Source organism: Danio rerio, chromosome 11, assembly GCF_049306965.1.
Source record: "Danio rerio strain Tuebingen ecotype United States chromosome 11, GRCz12tu, whole genome shotgun sequence".
Taxonomy (NCBI): Eukaryota; Metazoa; Chordata; class Actinopteri; order Cypriniformes; family Danionidae; genus Danio; species Danio rerio.
In genome coordinates, this window is record NC_133186.1 from 38,654,409 (window position 1) to 38,677,077 (window position 22,669).

General features: G+C 35.6%; 1 protein-coding gene across 23 annotated transcripts; it reads right to left on the bottom strand.

Moving 5' to 3' along the window:
* Positions 1 to 1,538: 1,538 nt before the first annotated feature.
* On the bottom strand, positions 1,539 to 22,144 carry nfya (nuclear transcription factor Y, alpha). Of its 23 annotated transcripts, none has more exons than XM_073916146.1 (11): positions 20,031 to 22,144; positions 19,892 to 19,962; positions 18,895 to 19,031; positions 16,009 to 16,080; positions 12,529 to 12,675; positions 10,705 to 10,836; positions 10,482 to 10,587; positions 8,369 to 8,517; positions 8,092 to 8,268; positions 6,154 to 6,264; positions 1,539 to 2,492 (listed from the first exon to the last, which is right to left on the bottom strand). In XM_073916146.1, exons 3-11 carry the CDS (start codon positions 18,973 to 18,975, stop codon positions 2,433 to 2,435), a joined length of 1,035 nt encoding a protein of 344 aa, XP_073772247.1. In that variant the 5' UTR covers positions 18,976 to 19,031; positions 19,892 to 19,962; positions 20,031 to 22,144; the 3' UTR covers positions 1,539 to 2,432.
* Between the last annotated feature and the right edge of the window lie 525 nt (positions 22,145 to 22,669).

The following is a 22,669-nucleotide window of genomic DNA, read 5'->3' on the forward strand; positions in this document are numbered from 1 at the left end:
ATCACTGCAAGAGCATATGTAATCCATCCATTACAAATATGTAGTCAATTCACAATCTATTTAATATATTTTAAAGCTTTACTTTAGGTTTTAAAAACATCTTAATGTAAAATCAATTTCACTGCTGTAGAGTTTGCTTTCACTGGAGTTTTATTTTACCGGAAGGTAGCCAGCCATGCTGTAAATTTATGTAAAGGATTTTTTTAAGATAATAGAATCATTATATTCACTAATATACAGTTATTTCAACGTTTTCTATAAGGAAACCAACCAGAAGAAATCCTTTATAATGCATATGGTGATGTAAAATACAGCAGGGAACATAAATATTGAACAAGTCATGTTTTTAACAGGGATTTATATTTCTAAACTAGTGAAATGTATTTAATACTGTATATATGTAAAAGGCTTTTTTGGTGATGATAACTTAAAGACTCCTCTCATTTGGAGAATGAAGTCACATGCATTGCTGAGGTGTGAATTTTTCACAGACTTCCACAGTGTAAAAATCTTGATGGTTCTGTGGGTCTCGTCTATTAAATCTAATCTTTAATTTGTATTTTCTGCTAGATTCAAGTCAGGTGATTGGTTAGCCAATTCTACAGCTTGATTTTCTTTCTCTGAAAACATTTGAAAGTTTCCTTGGCTGCGTTTTAGATTGTGTTGCTGAAATGTCCACCCTAGTTTTATCTTGATGATGTTGAACTGAAGCAGCTAATATTAAATTGCAATGATGAAGGGCAGAGGGTTACTGAAGAACTAATGAGAGATTTCTGTTGCTGTCTGGGCTTTCACTGCCTTTTTACACCTTTCTTTCTTCATGTGTTCAATACTTTTTTCCTGTGTCATTTTATTTTACTACACATAACTTCATTTGTAAACAAATTAGATTTGTTTTCTTTGCATATATGTATTTCTTTGGTTGTTACCAACATCTATGGAAATTTTTAAGTAAACGACACCTTTAGAAATATGTTTTCTGAGAAAAATGGTGTATGTCTTATAAAAATGTGCGGTTGCATATTTTGGGTTTTGACATAATTGTGCTAGTTTTGATTGGCCACTAGGCTAGTTTTGGAGTGTTTTTGACAAGCCATTGGGCTAGTTTTGTTGCAAAAATCTGCCAATCCACATCATTTCACTTCACAAGACCTCAATGCATCATCAAGAGCCATGGGTATTAATTTTGTTCTGCCTCTCTGTTTTAATTTAATGAATCACCAAAGACCAAATTTTCTGAAAAAGTCGTCTTGGATGGCCTGAGAGTGTGTGTGTGTGTGTGAGTGTGTGTGTAATTCCTGGGCGAGCTGTCTCTTTAAATCCAACAACTCTAGCAGTGCTCAAATGCATCATGGATCTATAAATAATGCCAAATGGGTCTGTCTGTTACTTGGCAAAGAGAAACACAAACATGGCCAGACACACCCGAAGAGAACTTGTAAATGCTAAAAACGGTCTTACATATGAGCATGACGTTTCACTGGATATCTTAAATGAGAACGTTAACAATGACTGTAAAAAGCAACTTGACATCCACGTACAGAACGTCAACCTTTATTTGATAACAGGAAGACATCAATAGAAAAGACAATAAGGTTTTCCTTAAAGGAGATGTTTAAGTACAAATGGTTTGGTGGACCAACTAAAAGCGCGAGTGCATAGAAAACTGTAACATTTCACAGTCAGATCCGACACACGTAAAAACATCCCATAGTAGAAAACTGACCTGTAATTCACATTATTTTTTGTGATCAACTGTTAATATGGGTCAGCTCATAATTAAATAAAAAGAAATGGAGTGGAGTGAAATGCCTATACAAATTGCGAATACATAAGAACGAAAGGTCTTCTCATAAATACAGCAAACATATGCTTTTCAGCCTCATGAGATGGTTTTAAAAAAACTTCGGTCCCACTTTATATTAAGTGTCCCTAACTACTATGTACTTACATCAAAAAAATAAATACAATGTACTTACTGTGTTTATAATGTATTTGAGAACACTTGTGGTGCTTTTGAGTTGGAATAGAGGTTAGGTTATGGACAGGTTTGGTGGCATGGGTAATTTTAAGGGTGGGTTAAGGTGTAAGGGATGGTCAACAGTGTATTTACAAATGTAATTACAAAAGGTAGTTACAGATGTAATTGCATACATGTATTTAATCAAGCATAAATACAAAGTAAATACATGTATTTACACAATAAGTACATTGTAACAAACTATTAGTTCCTATGTAAGTACATATTAGTTAAGGCCACTTAATATAAAGTGGGACCAAAACTCCATCTTATTATTCTAGCAAACTAAAACAACTGTTTATCTATACAAGAACAGAAATCAAGAATATTAGAAGCAGGGAAAGTCATGTGTTGAAATTTCCTGCGTTTAAAACGAGTATAAAGGACAGACTGTACAACAGAAAGGGGTAGTTTATGCCACCTGAATCATCTGGCCGACTCTGTCTTCTTCACCTTGATCCTGCTCAGCTTTCTGAGGAAAGAGGAAGATAAATAAAGATTCCATCAAAGCGGTGTGCTTAAAGACTGGTGTGGAGAGAACTCTTACCTGTTTGAACCATGAGATTATTCTGCTAGCGATCACTATGTCTGATTGTCACTAACTGGCCACCTTATTAGGTACACGTTCAATTGATTGTTAATGCATGTGTCTAATCAGCCAATCATAATGCAGCAGTACAATACTTTGGACATGTAGTGAGGGTGATCTGCTGAAGGTTAAGCAAAACATCAAAATGGGCAAAAAGTGGGAAGAGATAACTTGCAAAAAGACAAAAAAAAGTTGTGATTGGCACCTTCTGAAGATGCTTTGTTGATGTCAGTTGTCAGAAAAGAATGGACTGGGTTGAGTTAATATAAAGGCAACCGTAGTTCAAGTAACCACTTACAATTGAACCCTGCAGAATTGCATCTCAACACACAACACAGCAAACCTTGAAGCAGATGAGCTACAGCAACAGAATCCACCAAGCAATTTTGAGTCTAAAAGACATCTAATAGATATCTAACAATAGTTTAAACCTAGACCAGGCATCCAATGGACAGATTAGACAGTGTAGTCACAAGTGTAGTCATTCATTCCTGTGTATTTAAAGACTTATCTAGTTATGGACTATTGCTAGACATCTATTAGATCAGTGGTTCCCAAACTTTTCACCCCGCGACCCCTAAAATAACAATGCCAGTGACTTGCGACCCCCAAATTCCACTTAGGTGGTTATAAATATGCAAACATTGTACATACAACAATAGGCCTATATAAACACGAGCATATTGACAACACAAAAAGTGCAACAGTCTAACAACCTTATAATTTTTATAGTCATTTATTAATTTGTTTAAATTAATATTAACTTCAACTAAAGAGACTGGTGGACACAATGTTTTCAGCCCAAGTCTACTCTTGGTTTAATTTCGGAGAAAGTCTAAACTGGTGTTATAAAATCAATCTGCTTCAGCTAACGTTTAAAATATTGTAACTTTAATAGTTTAATAACATTTATTTTACTTTTGGAAATCACCAAGCGCCCCCACCCCCCCAGGAGGTCCCGACCCCCACTTTGGAAACCACTGCATTAGCCTTGTTTTAACCAATAGGACTGTTTAGGCATTTATGTTTAGTTTTTCTCCTGTCTGACTATGAACGGCGAGAATACGAAGCATGTCAAAGACGGTGGAGTTTCATGACACACCCTCCAAAAGCATAGTCATCATGGACCAATGGTAGCTAAAAGGTGTTTAGGAATAAAACAAATTCCCCCAAAAAGTTGCCGAAACAAACTCAAAAAGTACTACTTTGTGGCCAGATTAGCTTCGAAGTGACGTAACTTCAGTTCTTTTTTCGATTTCGTTTGAAGTATACCAGGGCCTTTAGACTTCTTTTAAACATACAAGCTAGAAAAAACAGCACACCGCTGATGCTCCTTGCCACTAAAAACAGAAAATCCAAGTGACACAGACTCACCAAAATTGGTCATAGGAAAACAGGAAAAACGTTTTCTCGAATTCTCCAGGGATGTTTAGATGGTTGGGTCAGAATTTGGTGTAAACGACATTAAAATAAAAGTATGGATCCATCCTACCTTACATCAACAGATCAAGATTCTGGTGGTATAATGATCAGATGAAGTTAGCCATACTTTAGCATCCTTTAAGGCAGCATATTCAAAAGTTATTATCACAAGAATAGTATTTGCAATATGCGCTGCATGCATAGGTTATTTATCCGGTTCAGATGGGATTTTTTTTCTATCTTTATCAACAGCTCACTATTAGGTGAACCTAGAATGGAAAATATATACTAATGCCAGGAGACAAGACGAAAATGACAACAGTCAATAAGAATCAAAATTTCTACCGAGGTTTTGAGTCATATGTGATGTTTTATAGTATAAATGTTTGTTTTATTATTTATTTAGCGAAGAAAAAAAATCTTTTAACTGTTTATTTTAGAATGATCATTACATAAATAGACAAAATATTTGTTTTTTAGTTACATCATAGGGAATATTGTTAACACAACACATTTCCTGAGTATCGTGCGGCCCTACACCACAGCCCTATTGCTGTAGACTATGTCCAACTCTTCATGAGCACAGAAAACCATCTTGTGATACTACATCCTGCAGGAAAACGCATCAAGTCACAAAGCTTAAATCATCTCTAATGGCCTTCACAGTGACCAGATCTCAATCCAACAGAGCACATTTGGGATAAGGAGCGGGATATTCAGATCATGGATGTGCAGCCAAAATAATTGTGCAATGCTATTATGTTTACAAGGAGGAAAATCTCTAAGGAATATTCCTAAGACCTTGATGAATTTTCATGGAAAATGGAGGCAGATCTTAAAGTCAAAGTGGATTCAACATGTACCTAATAAAGTGGCCAGCAAGTATATACAAAATACTAGTAGTCAATTATATGAGATTTATTCACCAGTTAAAGGCATAGTTCACCCAAAAATGAAAATTCTGTCAACATTTACTTGTTAACATCCACTTGTTCCAAATAAGTTTGACTTTCTTTCTTCTGTTGAACAAAAAACACAAAAACAAACTTTTTTGAAGAAAGTACTGTAACCATTGACTTGCATAGTATTTGTTTTCTTACTATGGTACTTTTCCTACTTTGGATAGTACAATAGTTTTCTTCAAAATATCTTATTTTGTGTTCAACAGAAGAAAGAAACTCATTGAGGAGTTTAACTACTTAAGTAAACAGTGAGTAAATTTTTTTGGGGGTGAATTATCACTATGTCAAAATGTCTATTAAAGTACGCAACCCTCAATCAGCATTTATAAAAACTGTAAGGCATAACTAACCAAATACAAATCAAGAACAAAGGTTTATTTGCATAAAAAGAGCATGTATTTAAATCAAGTGACAAACAGAAATGCAATGTAAATGCAACAAGAGCCCACATACAGCCTGCTGTAAGAACACAAAACGGCAGAAAGCAACAACAAAGCCAAAGACAGAAGAGCGTTGAAGGGCACAAGCCAAGCCATACATCACAAATGAAAACAGATCACTTTGAATGACTACTCGAGATGGTAAAAAGGAACAAATAAACACGGTGTAATACATCTCAGCATCCAGTGAGTATCACAAGCGGTTTGGGTAGAGGTTTACACAGCATGGTGAAACAAACAGCAGAAAATGCAGACAGCACGAAAGACGTCAAAGTTAAAGATTTTCTTTTAAAATAGCAGTCAGACATTTAAAACAAGACCGCCTATGTATACATCTGAAGCTGCTCAAAAATATATGCAGTTAAATTGTGAAAGGCGGCAGAGCATTTACGAACATGGGGACTAAACTGTACACTGTATTTAGTTTATGCTATATAACAGAACATATATACTAAGTTCTTAGTATGCATGTTCAGTTTAATTGGTTGGAAATTGTCAATGAACTCACAGACAGACACAGGTCGGACATGAGTATGTCACAGACGCATGAGGTAGCTTGGGCACAGGGCCGCAGCATATGGATGATCTACATTAAATTAGATGTATTATATAGTGAGTTGAGTCTCTTGGGTGGGACATGGGCTGGGATTGGCTAGTTTACCCCAGAGGTGGGGCAGAGGTGGCTGGCCAATGAGAGCTGAGCTCAAGCCCCTCGCTCACCTTTATGGCCTGCAGGGCCATTTCTTCCTTTTCCTTCGGAGAGAAGAAGCGTCCACCGTCTCCACGCTTCCTGGCCATAGCATGACGATGACGAGACTCATGCAGGTATTTCTGCAAGGGGAGGATAAAAAAATATATACAGTTAAAGTCTGAATTATTAGCCCCCCTTAATTATTATATATATTAATATATAATATTATATTTTTATATAATAATGTATATTTTTCCCCAATTTCTGTTTAATGGAAAGAAGATTTTTTTTCAACACATTTCTAAACATAATAGTTTTTATAAGTTATTTCTAATAACTGATTTATTTTATCTTTGCCATGATGACAGTAAATAATTTTTTACTAAATATTTTTCAAGATACTAGTATTCAGCTTAAAGTGTAATTTAAAGGCTTAACTAGGTTAATTAGGGAAGTTAGCATAATTAGGAAAGTCATTGTTTTGTAGACAATCGGAAAAAAAAACATTGCTCAAGAAGGCTAAAAAAACTTTTAATCTAGCCGAAATGAAACAAATAAAACTTTCTCAGAAAGAAAAAATATTATAAGACATACTAGGTAAAATTTCTTGCCCTGTTAAACATCCTTTGAGGGAAAAATTCACAAGAGGGCTAATAATTTTTTCTTTAATCATATATATTGAGTGGCTAGGCACAGTGCTGGGTTAATTGCATAAATAATAAATATTATCAATATTTGTAATTATTTGATTCATATTTTGAGTGTGTGGCTATTGTATTGGGTTATTTTCATCCATCAATAATACACATTATTAATATTTTATTATTTATTAAGCTATTAAATATTTGACCTTTTTTCAATGTTTGAAGTATTTTTAAAACCATTGAATTAATATTAAAGTATAGACATTAATCTGAGCTACCTGATGGTTTTTAATAAATGCAAAAAAATATATAATGTATTAATGTTAAACTTGAAGTTGAAGTATATTAATACTGAAATTAACTGCAGTTGTTTAATATCATTAAAAGATTGTTTAGAATGAAACCAAACCTGAATTTTCAAGAAGAATATCAATACAAGCTACAGCGTAATAATGAGTTTTATTAATTTTGTAAGCTATAACAGGGCAAATTATATTATTATTACATCACATAGTACTTTCTATCCTTTAAAGCAGGGGTGTCAAATTCAGTTTCTGGAGGCCGCAGCTCTGTACAGTTTAGTTCCAACTCTGCATCAACACACTTAAGCTGTGGGCTTTCTGGACTTTTCTACCTCTAGACTTCCATTCATACGCATGTGAAAGCATCAGACAAAAAACGCAAGCTCGTGCTACAAGTTTCGCAGTTCGATACGTTGCAAAATTCAAGCTTGGTGAACTCTGATCTGCGAAGTCGCATCATTTGACTGCGTGACACCAATCGAGGATTAAAACATGATCTCTCTGTACAGAAATTTAAAATATGGACCAATCGCTTGCTTATAAAAAGTCTAATCATCTTATTTAATCCCGCCCCTTTTCGCAGCGCCGTACAACAGAATTTCACATGCACAACTGTGGTTTGACAGCAGCATAACCTGAACGTTTCAAACAAGCCTGAAGCATTTATTTAGTTAGATCAGGTGTGTTTAATTAGGCTTGAAGCTAAACTGCACAGAGCTGAGGCACTCCAGGAACTGAGTTTGACACCAGTGCTTTAAAAGAATTTTAAAAACGGCAAATGTTATTTTTAAAAAGATGCGACTGGCCAAAATGTGACAATAACAGTATATTTAATGAAAATAAAAATTATATATTATATTCTGTGATAAATTACAAATATTGCTGATATTTTAACGCAGTCAAATGTGAATTAACTATAAATTAACAATATATATTTAATAAAGCGAGCAAAAATAATACTTAAGTGACTGAAATGTTATTGTTAGTGCAGTAAAAAAAAAAAAAAAAAAATCACACATACTCTTCTCTCTTTGGGTATTTTGCCTTCAGCCTCCAGTTTGGCGCGAGCTTGTCTCCTCTTGAGTATCCGGTGATACTGTTTTGCATTAACATACAAAGGTTCCTCCTCCAACATCTCTGCTCCAGGAAGAGGAATGCGCTGCATGGTGGGAACTGAATTGCTACCGCCTGGCACCATCTGATTCAATTACAAACACGCACACATACTAAGGTTAAAAAAGCACATGTTTATGGCCAGAAGTCATGTTGGATGGAAAAAAATGACCACATGAGCTCACCATGACCATTCCTCCAGCATTGACCATGTTTCCAGCCATGGGGAGAGTGACTGTAACTGTGCCCTGACCGGTGTTGGTGGTGTTTGTGTTGGATCCAGCTGAGACTAACTGAGCTCCTGCTAAAGATGCAGCAGGAATGGTGATCATTCCTGGATGGGGAAAAAACAACAACCACAAAATTAATCAGCAATATATTCAATTCAATCCAATTCAATTCAGCTTTATTTGTATAGCGCTTTTACAATGTAGATTGTGTCAAAGCAGCTTCACATAAATGGTCATAGTAACTGGATCAGGGTAGTTCAGTTTTTAGTGTTTAAGTTCAGCTCAGTTTAGCTCAGTTCAGTGTGGTTTGAAGTCATTACTGAGAGTCCAAACACTGAAGAGCAAATCCATCGATGAGTAGCTTTTCAGATCCTGAACCATGCAAGCCAGTGGCGACAGCCGAGAGGGAAAAAAACTTCACCAATAAGAGAGTGAAGAAAAAAAACCTTGAGAGAACCAGACTATAATTTTGAAATATACCCCAAAATGAAAATGAACTCCCCCTCAAGTGGTTCCAAACCTTTCAGAGTTTCTTTCTTACGTTGAACACAAAGATTTTATTTATTTTCGAAATATATAAGAAAACTGTAACCATTGACTTCCATAGTATTTGTTTTTCCTACTATGGATGTCTTAAGCCCCTTGCACACATACAGACCGGCAATTTTCCAGAAAGGTCTGTATGTGCGTGTTATGTATTTGTGTCATTTGTGCTTTGTTTTTGTTTTTTCCCCCCTCCCTTGCTCTGTTCTCCCGTATCTGCTTTCATTTTTCTCAGGTTCCGTTCATTGGTCAATTCAGTGGTCAATTATTTCCTCCCCAGTTACGTCACTCTTATGTCACATCCAATAAGCAAAGACCACCTGTCATAAAAGCGCGTCCCAGACCCTTCACCAGCCCCTTCCCTTCTTTTTCCACTTGTTTCTGTGTTTGTTTGATGTGTTGCGTTTAGAAAGAAAAACCTTGTCTGACTATTTTTGTAGCCCGATTCAGTGTGTGCATGTTATCCGTCCGTTATTCATATCTTACACTATCTTCTCATTTATGTTGTTTACAAGGATTGGACGAAGCGGACAGGTAAGAAGGTCATGTGACATACATCTTGCAACACGTAGGACTACTCTTGTGTTTAGTACATCAGGTTAGGGGCGAACGCCACCCCTTGAGCTTTTTGGATAGATAGAGTAGATAGAAGGACTCGGAAGACTCTTCTCAAAATTAAAAAAATATATATATATATTTAAATACCAGTAAAGTCGTTCCGGTAATTTTTCTGGACATTTACTGGTATCACTGTGTGAAAGGGGCTAATTGTTACAGGTTTTCAATGTTTTTAAAAAGAACTTATTTTGCGTGAAAAATATTAACTCAAATAGTTTTGTGGCAATGAGGATTGAGTAAATGGCAGAATTTTCAGTTTGGGATGAACTATCTCTCAAACTTTTATCATCACAGAAAGCACATACTGTAGTTACTTTTAAAGATGGTAATTATATGTTGCATATGCGTGGTTTCACCTATGATTATGATCATCTAAATACATGGTATTATAATTTGGATGGATGACATATGGATGTTAATGGGAATAAAATCTAAATTTGAATATTTAAATACAATTCTTTTGAATATTTAAATTCAATGATGGATGCTACTGTTTCACTGAAAATAATTTTATATAAGCACTATGTCCTTAAAGTCATGGAACAAAAAAAGTGTCATGATTTAATGTCATCTGTTAGAACATGAAAGAGTTAAGAAATTAATTCCTCTGTTAAGGTAATTTGTTAAAGAAAAGGGTTTGCCAAAAGATTAAGTTTACTCAATACAAGTTTTATAAATGTTTAACATTATTAATGTTGTACCTCAGATTTGAAAAATGTTCATCTGGTTTACATGTCGTTTTAATGAACATAACAATGAACAGACTGCTTTCTAAAACATTCATTCAGCAGCAAAAATCCCCTTTAAACTTAAAAGAAATAGAAATGTAAAATTTAGCTAGATATTTATCAGTATCGACTGATATAAACACATTTTATCGTTGTTAATTTAGTTTTTCTGTGTTTACCCTGCTGTAGGATGGTCCCGTCTGCATTTACAGGCTGGTATACGATGGTCTGTCCTTCAGCGGTTTGAGCCACTTGCTGACCTTGTACTGTAATCTGCTGTTGACCCTAAAAAAATCAGAAAGCACCAGTATTTATTATGCACTTTATTGATAATGGGTATTTAAATAGATTGTTGTGCTTTCATATTTATGATAAAATTAAAAATCTGCATAAGTACAATACCTGGTTTTGTCCTGCAGTGACTGCGGTCTGTGGCTGTTGAATGATGATCTGTTGAGTTTGACCCTGCTGACCCTGTAGCTGTAAAGTCTGTCCACCAGGAAGCTGAATCTGACCAGGCTGGACCAACTGAATCTGTGTAACATAGAGGTTTTTCATTATAACTTCATCCCCAGTATCATTCATTCATTCATTTTTCTTTAGCTTGGTCCACAGCAGAATGAACCGCCAACTATTCCAGCATATCTTTTATGCAGTGGGTGCCTTTCCAGCCGCAACCCATACTGGGAAACAGCCATACACACTCATTCATGCAAACAACGGCCAATTTAATGAATCCAATTCACTTATACCTCATCTTTGGACTGTGGGGGAAATCGGAGCACCTGGAGGAAACCCAAGCAAACAGAGGGAGAACATGCAAACTCCACACAGAAATGCCAACTGGCCCAGGGAGGACTCAGCCATTGACCTTCTTGCTGTGAGGTGTGCTAACCGCTAAGCCACCGTGCCACCTATCCCCAGTATCTTGCTGGAGTTTTATACTGAGGGGTTATCAACTTTTGTGACTCCATGCTCACAATGACTGACTGGCAAGTTGTTTGTTAGGGCCTGTTTAAACCTAGTACACTTATGATCAGTTTGATTTAAAAAAAAATGTAAAAAACGAGTTCTGCTTATAATCAGTTTGACAAATCTTTATAGGTGTAAGCAAGGACTGATTTTCTATTTAAGAAGAAAAAGATGAGACAAACATGGACAAATATTTTGCTAGTTAACATGACTTCTCAGAGTTCTACAGAGTATTTAAGATCACATTTTAAAAACAAAGCTTTTTTGTATGACCAGATTTTCCAAAAATGTGAGAATACTTCATTGGCAAAAAAAAATCATGAGAAATTTCTAGATGTTTAAGTTTTCCCAATAAGAAACACGGATGTGCAACATCACTTAAAGGAACAGTTCACTTAAAAATTACAATTTCTTCAGCATTTACTCAACCGGTTCCAAACATTCTGTTAAATACTAATTAAGATATGTTGGCAAACAACAGTTGTTTACATCAATTGTAAGAATAAAAAATACTATTAAAGTAAATGGCAGTTTTTTTTCAAACATTCTTCAAAATATCTTTTGTTTTCAACAGAAGAATAAATCTCAAACCGGTTTGGATCAAGGGGAAAGTTGCTTTTAAAAGTGTTATGTTACTTTAAGTTACAGTTTCTTACCTGGCTTGATCTTATTCAGAACTTGTTTTTTTTATTCATTTCTTTTTTTAATAGAGGAGCTCTGCAATTAACAACACACTATATAAATCTACATTTACCTTTAAAAAAACACATTAAAAAAATAGGATAATGTTATCTGAGAACTACCTGACCCCAGAGCTATACATGCCATATATACAGATTAATGAAAATGTAATGCAATGTGTTTTCTACTTTTGTACTATTTGTCTTAAGTAAAATCACTGCCCATTGAGACAATGCCATTTTCTTTTTCTTTAATGTTTCAAAATAATAAAGACATTCCCTTATTGATCCAACGTGATTCATCGTGATTACTTTCATTTTAATTCAGCAATTTATTTTTTTAAAAACTCAATACATAAACTAAAAAGTAACCCATGTTACATTTTCAAAAAAAAAACTCAAATTTTACTTATTTTTTAAAAGTAATGCTTTATTGGTTGCGTTATTTATAACTTGCGTTATTTGTAATGTATTACCCCCAACACTGCCTTGAAGTATTAAAGTGCAGAAGTAAAAAAAAAAGTAAATACTGCATTTTTATCAAGTAACTGAATTTGAAATTAGCTTCACTCACCTGCTGCAGCCCCTGTGTACCAGATACCGGTACTTGCATAATGGTTTGACCTTGTCCTCCTGTCATGGCCTGAACCATTATGGGCTGCCCAGAGGAAGTGATGAGCTGACCGCCGCTGACTTGAACCATAAGAGGCTGCCCTTGGACCTTTAAAGAAAATACATGAAAAAAAAATGTCAGTACTAAAACACAATTTACTTCTTAGATTTCTCAGGCTTCCATTACTTATGTTATAATGAGAATAATAGTAACTTTTAAATGCTAATTTCATGATGACATTATGATAGACACTGAGATGATGCAAAACGTAGATGCATGCGAGAAAATGCAGTGCATGTGAAATGCAAGAAGTTGGTGGCACTGGACTTGCTGGGGGTTTGATAATGCAATTTGCACAAAAAAAAAACATGCTTTAAAGTCATTCTTGTGGGAATTATTTGGATATTTTTTGAAAATCATAGCAAATGATATTCATAATACTGTAATAGTACTGAGAAAGATAAAAAAAAATAATAATACAAATAAGGATAGCAATGCATGAGATACAAGGTTAGCAGTTGCCTTGAGCGGCTGATCCACATCTGATATCTCAAGTGCCCCTATTATGCTATTATTAAAAGGTCGTAATTTTGAATTAAAGTTCTTATATGAAGTTCTTATACACTCAACATTTTAATTTTCTCATTATGCACTGCACTGCAGCATTCCCTCTTTTCACAAGTGTCTGAAACTGTGGGTTCAATGTTATGGTCTCACTTGTAGTAGTGAGAGTCTACGTTGCTCTGATTGGTCAGGTGGCTCAGTCTGTTCTGACTGGTTAACTGCTTACAGTGGATGTTGAAAACTAAACCTCTATTTCTGAAAGCCCTTGTAAACACTGTGATACACTTATGATGAGTAGGGATGCACCAAGGTTTCACATTTTTAGTTTTAGGACAAAAAAAACTGCCAAAAATATGGAGAGGGGTCAGGATACAGACCTGGGGCCTCATGTATCAACGCTGCGTACGCACAAAAACTTTGCGTACGCCAGGTTTCACGCTCAGAATCGCTCACGTTTGGATTTACTAACAATGAACTGAACGTGGGAATGTGCGCAGCTCCACGGCAGCTTTCTGGCAGGCGTACGCACATTTTTGTGCGTGTCTGTTTTATTTCCATTGGCGACTACTAGAGGCAGTTGTGTTAAATTCCTCTCTACAAAGTGTCTGAGCCTTGCAATGGCAGCTGTATGAGACGGGTTCAGCAGGTATATAAGGTTTCCATACCATACATTTGACCAGCTAAACATTAAAGCACAATTTGAAGCAGTCACCTGTTTTCCCAATGTAATCTGAGCAATCTACTGCACGCACATTGCTATAAAGACACTACCTGAAGATGAACTTGCATGCGTGAATCAGAAACATTTCCATTCAATAAATTTGCAAATAAAATATGATGCACAAACTTATTGATGATTCCTACTTGTCTTTCTCGTGATAAATAGTGGGCAAAATCTGATATGTAGCGGGGGAAAAAACAAGAAAGAGTTCATCAGACGGTGGATTCGAACCGAGTTCATGCTCGAACGTGTCAATACATGATAACATGCGTCTTACAAGCTGCGCCACTGAGACTATTAAGGGTGCTGCAACAGTTTACAGATATAAACCACACTATTTCTGTTTTAAATGCACTCAGTGCGATGTTCAGACCCAACTGTGTTAACCGTATCAGCTAAACTCTCCCACTCTATTTTTTTCTTTTGTTGTTAATTCCGGAGAACAAACTTGCAAATAACACCGCTTTTCTCCGGTCTACCTCCGAAAGCAGCTCCTCCAATTCACATTCTGTTCAAAGTTTCTCTTTTTGCTTGCTTTTGCCATTGCTTTTTCGTTGGGTTTTGCCATTAGCATAGTCATTAGCATATTCATACGTGGGAGGAGGCAGGGAGGGGTTTTGTGCTCGTGCATGTTGCGCTCAGTTTCACGTTCATTCAGATGTACAAAAGAATATGCGTGAGATTCGGCGTACGCAGTGTTTCATACATCTGAATTTTTTTCTGCGTACGCACATTTACAGCTTTGTGCGTACGCAATGTTTTAGTAAGATTTCCACGCAAGTCTTCGTACATGAGGCCCCAGGTGCAGTGCAATTTGAGCTGCATCCAATGCTTTTTAATGAGCTCAACTAACCCCACCCCTAACCCTACCAGTCACAGTGACGTCACTCACTCCACTGAGTGCATTGTGGGTGAAATTGCATCGCTGAGTGATGCAATCTCAACTTGCATCATAGAGGCTGCATCCAGATACTATTTGAAAATATGAGCTGAAAAAAGGCTATGCTGTGGCGTCTAGCCATTGTCACTGCTCGTTCTAAATAAGCCTTCACACTTGAAACAGAAAGTGCTGTGCTTTTAAACCAATTTAAATAAATGACTTTTACCGTGCTCATTTTAATGGCTTGTGTTTTCAAAATCTGTATAATTTAATCTTATATTGAAAATACTTTCAACTTATAAGTTGCTCATAAGAAAGAATACGAGGTTAATTTTAAAAATCTGATAAAATTATGTTATAATATTTAATAAAATAATAAATAGTAATAATTTCGAAGCATTTTCTGTTTTGGTTTTCAACAAAGTGTATATAGAATTTTTGGTTTTGGTGCATCCCTGACGATATTAGAATTAGCAAATCGGTTTGTTCTAGATTTTGATTCTTTTGGAAGTGCATGCACAAGTATATTCACTTTCGCAGTGCACACAACATCATCTTCTTGACATGCCGGCAACACAAACTAAAGTCCTCCAAACCAGCTACAACTACAATGTTTGAGGGCCAAAGTAGACATGAGGGACAAAGTAAACTGCAGTAAGTCAATGAAGACCATAGATTGGCATTTTGCTAATTTGCTACAAACTTACTGTATTGACCTTACTCTGAAACATACAAGCGGGCAGACCAATTAGAATCTTTTTGGCTGGAGACTTCCAGTCTCATTCACTTCCATTGAATTTTAGACGTTAAAACAGCACATTACACCGCTTGATATTTTTATATTATATATTTTACTTTTATGTATAGTTATGAACACACTTGTTTGTAGAGCAACTAGTTAGTTAACAACTAGACAGTAATTTCTCCCATAGGCAAGTAAATCTGAATTTCTAAAACAATCGTTAAAACAAGCTCACTTCGCATTGCAGAAAAAGATCAATTTGTAGGTTTGTGCAGCATTGAAGTCTGCAGTTACTAAAGGCTTATTTCACTGCATTTTAGAAATAAATCATCCACTTTAAACTTTGCAGACTTTTAACATTCACTTCAAATAAATAAATAACCAAAAAAGCATAATGAGGCACTTTAACATTGCATTTCTCATTCTTTCCACAATGCAATCCATGCAAACCGGTCTCAGATCAAAAGCAATAAAGTGTTGATGCATGCATGGACATTTGTAGACAGCAGAGGGCCTTGGAGAGCCAACCACTACCTGAAGAACCTGCTGGGCTGCAGTCTGGCCTACCTGAGGCTCAGTCTGCAACTGCACCGCAGTCACTGTGCCCTGGCCAGAGATAAGGGACCATATTACCATACTACACTTGACTATCACAATTCACAATAGTGACAAAATAGTTTTTTAGAATCTTGTTCAAAAACAGATTTATAAGTGAACAAAACAATACACCGTTTTTCTAACATCAGCAAAGGTTGGCATTGTTTGATGAAGAAATTAAATAAATAGCTATATTAGTACTATTTTTAATGGCAAAACAGAAAAAAGACAATATTGTGTCTAAAATTCAATATGATCCTGTTTGTTTAACTGTTGTAAAAACAATTAATCATGCTTATGCACAAATTTTTGGTATTTTGATTACATAAAATGACACTCTTGCTTGAATGATCCTGCCTAATTATTTAATATCTTACTATTTTTTTTTTACTTTTGGACTCTCATGATTAGTTTTTTTTAAATCTTGTTCAAAAACAGATTTAAAGGGCCATGAAACCCCCTCGTTTCAGCAGGGTGTTTTCACACCTCTTCTTTGGAAAAAGTCAGAAAAGTGGGCGTGTCCAGCTCTGTTTAGGGGGGAGTGTCGGAGGAACTAAAGTGGGAGGGTGTGGGAGTGTCGATTTGGGCACGCGCGAGTTTCAGAGTCAAAATACACACACACACACACATACATACAGGAGAATGTGATGGTGTTTAACCTACATGGACATCTGTAGTCGAATTATTAGCCAAATTATTAAATGGTGGACTTTAACTGCAGTTTGGCTCTTTCATTCAGGGAATTCATTCATGCCCCTCGCGACACACGAGATATTTGATTCGAGGAGCTGCTCTAAGCGTGTATTTTTCATGCAATGTTTTATACCGCACTGCGAATGAGAGAAAAAAAAACTCAGCATTTCCCGGAAACTTAGATGCACACGACAGGTAGCGTCAGAAAGCCGCGCGTGTTATTCCGGTCACTAAATGCGGTAAAAACCCTACACGAGGTTAAAGTTTGGTTGTGGTGCTAACGTGTTTACACTCTGTGTAATAGTTTGTTAGATACGAACAAACTGAATAAACAAAGAGCACTGGTCGCTCACTTACCAAATCTGTAGAGACAGGACAATCACCAGCAACTAGAGCCGCGTCTTTATGAAGAGAATACTACAAACGATTCCAGATCCCAGCGTTTGCAGATGAGAACAGCTCTCAGGTAAACAATAATCCTTCTTAGACACGTAAGTTATTGTTGTCGCGCGTTGCGTACACTGTAATCCACACGTGAGTCTGAGCTCTCACAGAGAGAAAATGAAAACGAAACTTAACTGCAGCAAACTATAAAAGCAACACTTCACGCTTGTTTTGCCAACACAACGTGGCGTCTCTGTCCTGAAAACACGGTGATAGTAATGAATATTAATGAAGTTGCACAATAGAGTGCGCTGATTGGTTTGACCCAAGCCTTACTCATGCATTAATGCAACACACTGTAAGACGTAATAAGACTCACTCAGGCACAGACGCCCAGTCTGCACGCTGGAATACACGCTATTATGTCATGACCGTGACGCAGCTTCAAAAATTCGTTTCAAACAGGAAGTACGAATTTGCTTAAAATAACGCAAAAACAACCAATTTACACTTTTTAGTGAAATATAGGTGTCCTAATAGTGTTTTTAGCAGTGTGGGACACATATACGACTGTCAACAGCTCAAAAAATGTGTTTTGGTGTTTCGTGACCCTTTAAAGTGAACAAAAAAATACGCTGTTACTCTAACATGACCAAACATTGGCATTGTATGGCAAACAAAGAAATAAATGGCTATTTTTACTACTCTTTTTGATGGCAAACCAGAACAATATCGTGCCTAAAAAAATTACTCTTTAATATGAATCCGTCTGTTGAGCTGTTGTTAGCAGAATTCATTATGCGAGTGCACTAATGTTTAGTATTTTATAGTATTTTATTTAATAACTTATACATTTAATTTTTTTTGGCTTTTAACTTTAGGATTCACATTTCATGATGAGTTTTTTCAGATGTTTTTTAGAATCTTGTTAAAAAACAGATTTATAAGTGAACAAAACAATACGCCGTTTCTCTAACATGAGCAAAAGTTGGCATTGTTTGGTGAAGAAATTAAATAAATCGTTATTTTAAGTACTATTTCTGATGGCAAACCAGAAAAACAGACAATATTGTGTCTAAAATTCAATATGATCCTGTCTGTTGAGCTGTTGTAAAAAGAATTCATCCTTATGCACTAATATTTGATATTTTGATGATACAAAATGACACTTGCTTGCATGATCCTCCTTAATTATTTCATATCTTACACATTTTATAATTTTTTTTGTTTTATATCTTGTATTATAGTGGCATGTTAACTGGATAATTTAAGCCTTTATCAGTCAATGCTTTCGGTTTCTCAAGATGTGTTTTTTGTCCTGTAATGTGAGTTGCACTCCATACTTTATCTTGCATGCTGTTAAAGCAACAATTACAGTATTAGAGTAGACAAGTGTTTCTCAACCATGTTCCTGGAGGACCACCAACACTGCATGTTGTGGATGTCTCCTTTGTCTGTCACACCTATTACAGGTCTTTCGGTCTCTGCTAATGAGCTGATGATCTGAATCAGGTGTGTCTGGTTAAGAAGACATGGAAAATGTGCAGAGCTGGTGGTCCTCCAAGAATATGGGTGAGAAACACTGTAAATATCACACACTCTTAATTAGCAATTTAGTGAAAACATTAACAAAAAAAAATCCTTTGTTTCACTGTAATAGTTTATCACTCGATATGAAACTAGTGCATAATTGCTGCATCTCTCACGTCAAGTACTGCATTATCTGCATCTGAAACTGATGTTTACCTGTTGCTGGATCTGTCCGCCACTGGCCTGCACCACTATCTGCTCTCCACTAGTTGTCGTGGTGGTTGTGTACTGCTCCATGTTGGCCTTCTGACTGCTGTGGTTTAGGAGTTATGAGATCAGCAAGGAACAGAAGTCTGAAAAATAGCAACGGCACGTTGTTGCATTAATCTGAAATCTTACGCAACAGCACACACAACTAATGCAAGAAGCTTAAAAGATGCAGGATTACAACATACATGCTCATAATATTAGTTTAAATCTGTACTTTTTTTTAGCTCTCTGTATGATCCCAGTGTACAGACTCAGATCCTGCTCTGACATATAAATATGCACAAAACTTCAGCAAATGATGATTGGACATAATTAGTAAAATGTTCCCTGGATATACATTGTAATAATGCATTTAAAATGGCAAGTGAGCCTGAACCACTCAAAACTTTGCATTTCTACCATTTATAATCTAAATCACAATATTAATCTGAGCTCTGCAAATCAAGCCAGAGGCGCTTGGGAAGAGAACTTAAGTTTTGAGTTATCTGATGAACACTGGGAGAATATTCTTGAGCTCACACCTCTTCTATATGTGCAAGACACGGATTTATACAATGTAAGATTCTACATAGGGTTACTACACTAATGCCTGACTTACTAAAATACACCCCTCTGTCAGTGATGCATGTAATATGTGCAAGCAGTCACCACATATTGTGGAAATGCCCTAAATTATTTGATTATTGGACTAAAATATTTAAAACTCTGAAAGATGCATTCAACATAGATCTGAATACAAATCCACCTATGGCAATTTTTGGGTTGGCAGTAGATGCTAACCTTTCAGTAATGGTCCGAAAGGCTTTAGCTTTTACTACTTTAATAGCGAAAGTTTTTATTCTTTTAAAGTGGAAACATGTCTCTCCACACTCTTTTGATGCATGGACAAAATAAGTGCATTCGACATTGCATTAAATTAAAAAAAAATTAGACTATCACTTACTGGTTCTTTAAAGACCTTTGACAAGTTGTGGCGCCCCCTTTTAGATTATCTGCTGGCAAACTCTCTTGATTCTTAAAATGAGCAATAATATATGACTACATATTTATTATTTATTTTCATTTTTTTTTTTTTTATTTACCTTTTTATTTATTTTCCTCAATGGGAAGTTGGATGCTGCTGAAGGAGGGAAGTGTTTATTTGGAATAGTGTTAACATTAACATGGAAGGATAATTATAAAATGAACGTTGACGTTGATATTCTATGTAAAAACCTAATAAAAAAAATAGAAATAAAGCAGCAAGTGACTTTGACTTAACTTTTATATGACAAACAAAAAGCATCAAAATTAACTGTATACTACACACCACTAGATTTGCTGCACTGAGGTTTCCTTTGAAATACTAAATTTTAGTACAATATAAACAAACAATATATATAAGGCCCATTTTTAAGGGATAATTATTAAACATCCTCATCATTTACTCTTGCACTTGCAGTTTTATACATTTGAGTTTCTGTCTTCTGTTGAACAGAACATATTTTTTAAAAATGGTTTGTTGACCTCCAAAGATAATCAATTATTCTATCATGGAAGTCGAAACTAGCATTCTTCAAAATATCTTCTTTTTTGTTTAACAGAAAAAAAGAAACTCAAATATTTTTTTTAAGTGAAGGGTGAGTAAATAATGGCAGAAATGTGATATTTAGGTGAACTATGCCTTTATTATAATAATGTAGTTATACATAGTTATAACTGTACATTATATGACTACAATACTTTTCAACAATTTCAATACGAGTCTGTTTTAGATTAATAAAATAGTATTGTTAGTCTTACAAATAAGGCACAAATGAAGCAAGAAAATATTAGGGGAAACTGTAGGGAGCTGCACATTTTTTCCCATGTGTGCCATTGTATTTTTATTTTTAATAGTTAGTTTTGTATTCGCACATTCGTCCAGTGACAACTTCTCACATGTCCGTGTATTGTGCTACTTTGAATATTGGGTCTGAAATTGCATTTAAATATGACTTTGACACAACATTAGCACTAACGTTACTTAATTGCCCCAAAACACTGTTGTACGTTAATATTGGCTGCTAATATGATTTCCCTGTTTAGGATTTGCAAAGGATACTTTTCTGAAATTATATTAAGGAGAAAATCTGAATGTGTGAATATAAAACCAGCGTTACCTCAACATTTTTATGTTGAGCTGTATGATTATGAAAATGACGTTCCTACAGGTTTACTATTTCTTTTGCATTCCATTACATAAAGTATTTGCAATTAAAACACTTTAAAATGGGCACTTTAATAACTAGCAGTAAAATATGAACATTACACAGTGTTTTATGTTCATAAAACACATAGGGTCATATTTCATGCATTTATTCTGCGCATGAAATACAAGTTAATAGCGTAACAACGTTTGGTCCTAAAATAAAACATAGGAAACGGCTGAAAATTGATTTTTATTACTAAAAGCAGCACAAAAGGTTTCGGTGCTAGTTTCTGTTACCATCCAATGTTATCTGTTGTTCAGTTTAACGAATCGCGTCTTTATATCCCAGACGTTTTTGTAGTGTGCAAACATTCAGGTTTCTCTCAATTAAAAGTAATTCTGCCAGCAGTTAACATATTCGACATCACCGTGTTTGTGTGTGTAAAAAAACACGCGGCGGTTCGTTTTCTCTTTGTCCGACATTGCTTGGGCTAACGTTACATTAGCAAAGCAACCTCAGTGTTATCACGCGTAATGATAGTTTTCCGCGTAAAGCAAACCTTATGACAGAAAACAATCAGTTGTGTAAGCAATTTGGTTGCTTTAAACCATCATATCGACATATTGTCTCCGTTTGACCGCTTGGACACTGGTAAAGTGTGAGAATGTAACAAAGAGCGACGCAAAACTGGGCCTCTCTGACAAGCTAGCTCTGCCTAAACAGCTAAAATAAACGATTCAACACCATTGTTTATCTTTTTAAGCACATATTGGTAGACATGCACGCGCGTGCCGTCCACACACTGGACCTTGACATACACAATCAGTACTATTCCTGTTTATAATGATTTTAGTCATTTGGTTGGTCGGTCACACACCAATCCCCAGCTAACCGACCGAGTCCCGTCCCCTCCCAGCAGCCGCGCTCACTCACCGTCTGCTCCGCCGCCCGTTTCACCTCTGATTGGCTCCGATAGCGGCGCCTGGAGCCCAATCACACAACTCGTCTCGATCAGGAGCCAAAATGGCGCACAGAGAAAAAAACCGATGAACAGAAGCTCCAACGCCCCTCCCGCAAGACAAAGGCCACACCCCCTTCAAACATATGCGTGTCTCACAAGACTGAGAGAATGTGAAAGGACAAAGAGAAATGCAGAGATGCAGAATTAATAAACGAGGACAATCTATATGGATAATAATCAAAAGAAACAAATAGTATGCATTACGACAAGAAGAGTTACAGAAACAAAAATGATCAATATAAAAATAGAACTTTTTTCATATTTGATATCGACATTTATAGTTTTTATTGCTGTATTTTTATTAGTACAATGATCTATCTATCTATCTATCTATCTATCTATCTATCTATCTATCTATCTATCTATATATATATATATATATATATATATATATATATATATATATTCCTGAATTTAAAAAATATATATTTCCCAAGTTATAAAAGTAAGTAAATAAATAATGAGAAAAATATTATGTACTGTCATCACAGTAAAGACAAAAGTAATAAGTTATAAGAAATTAGTTATT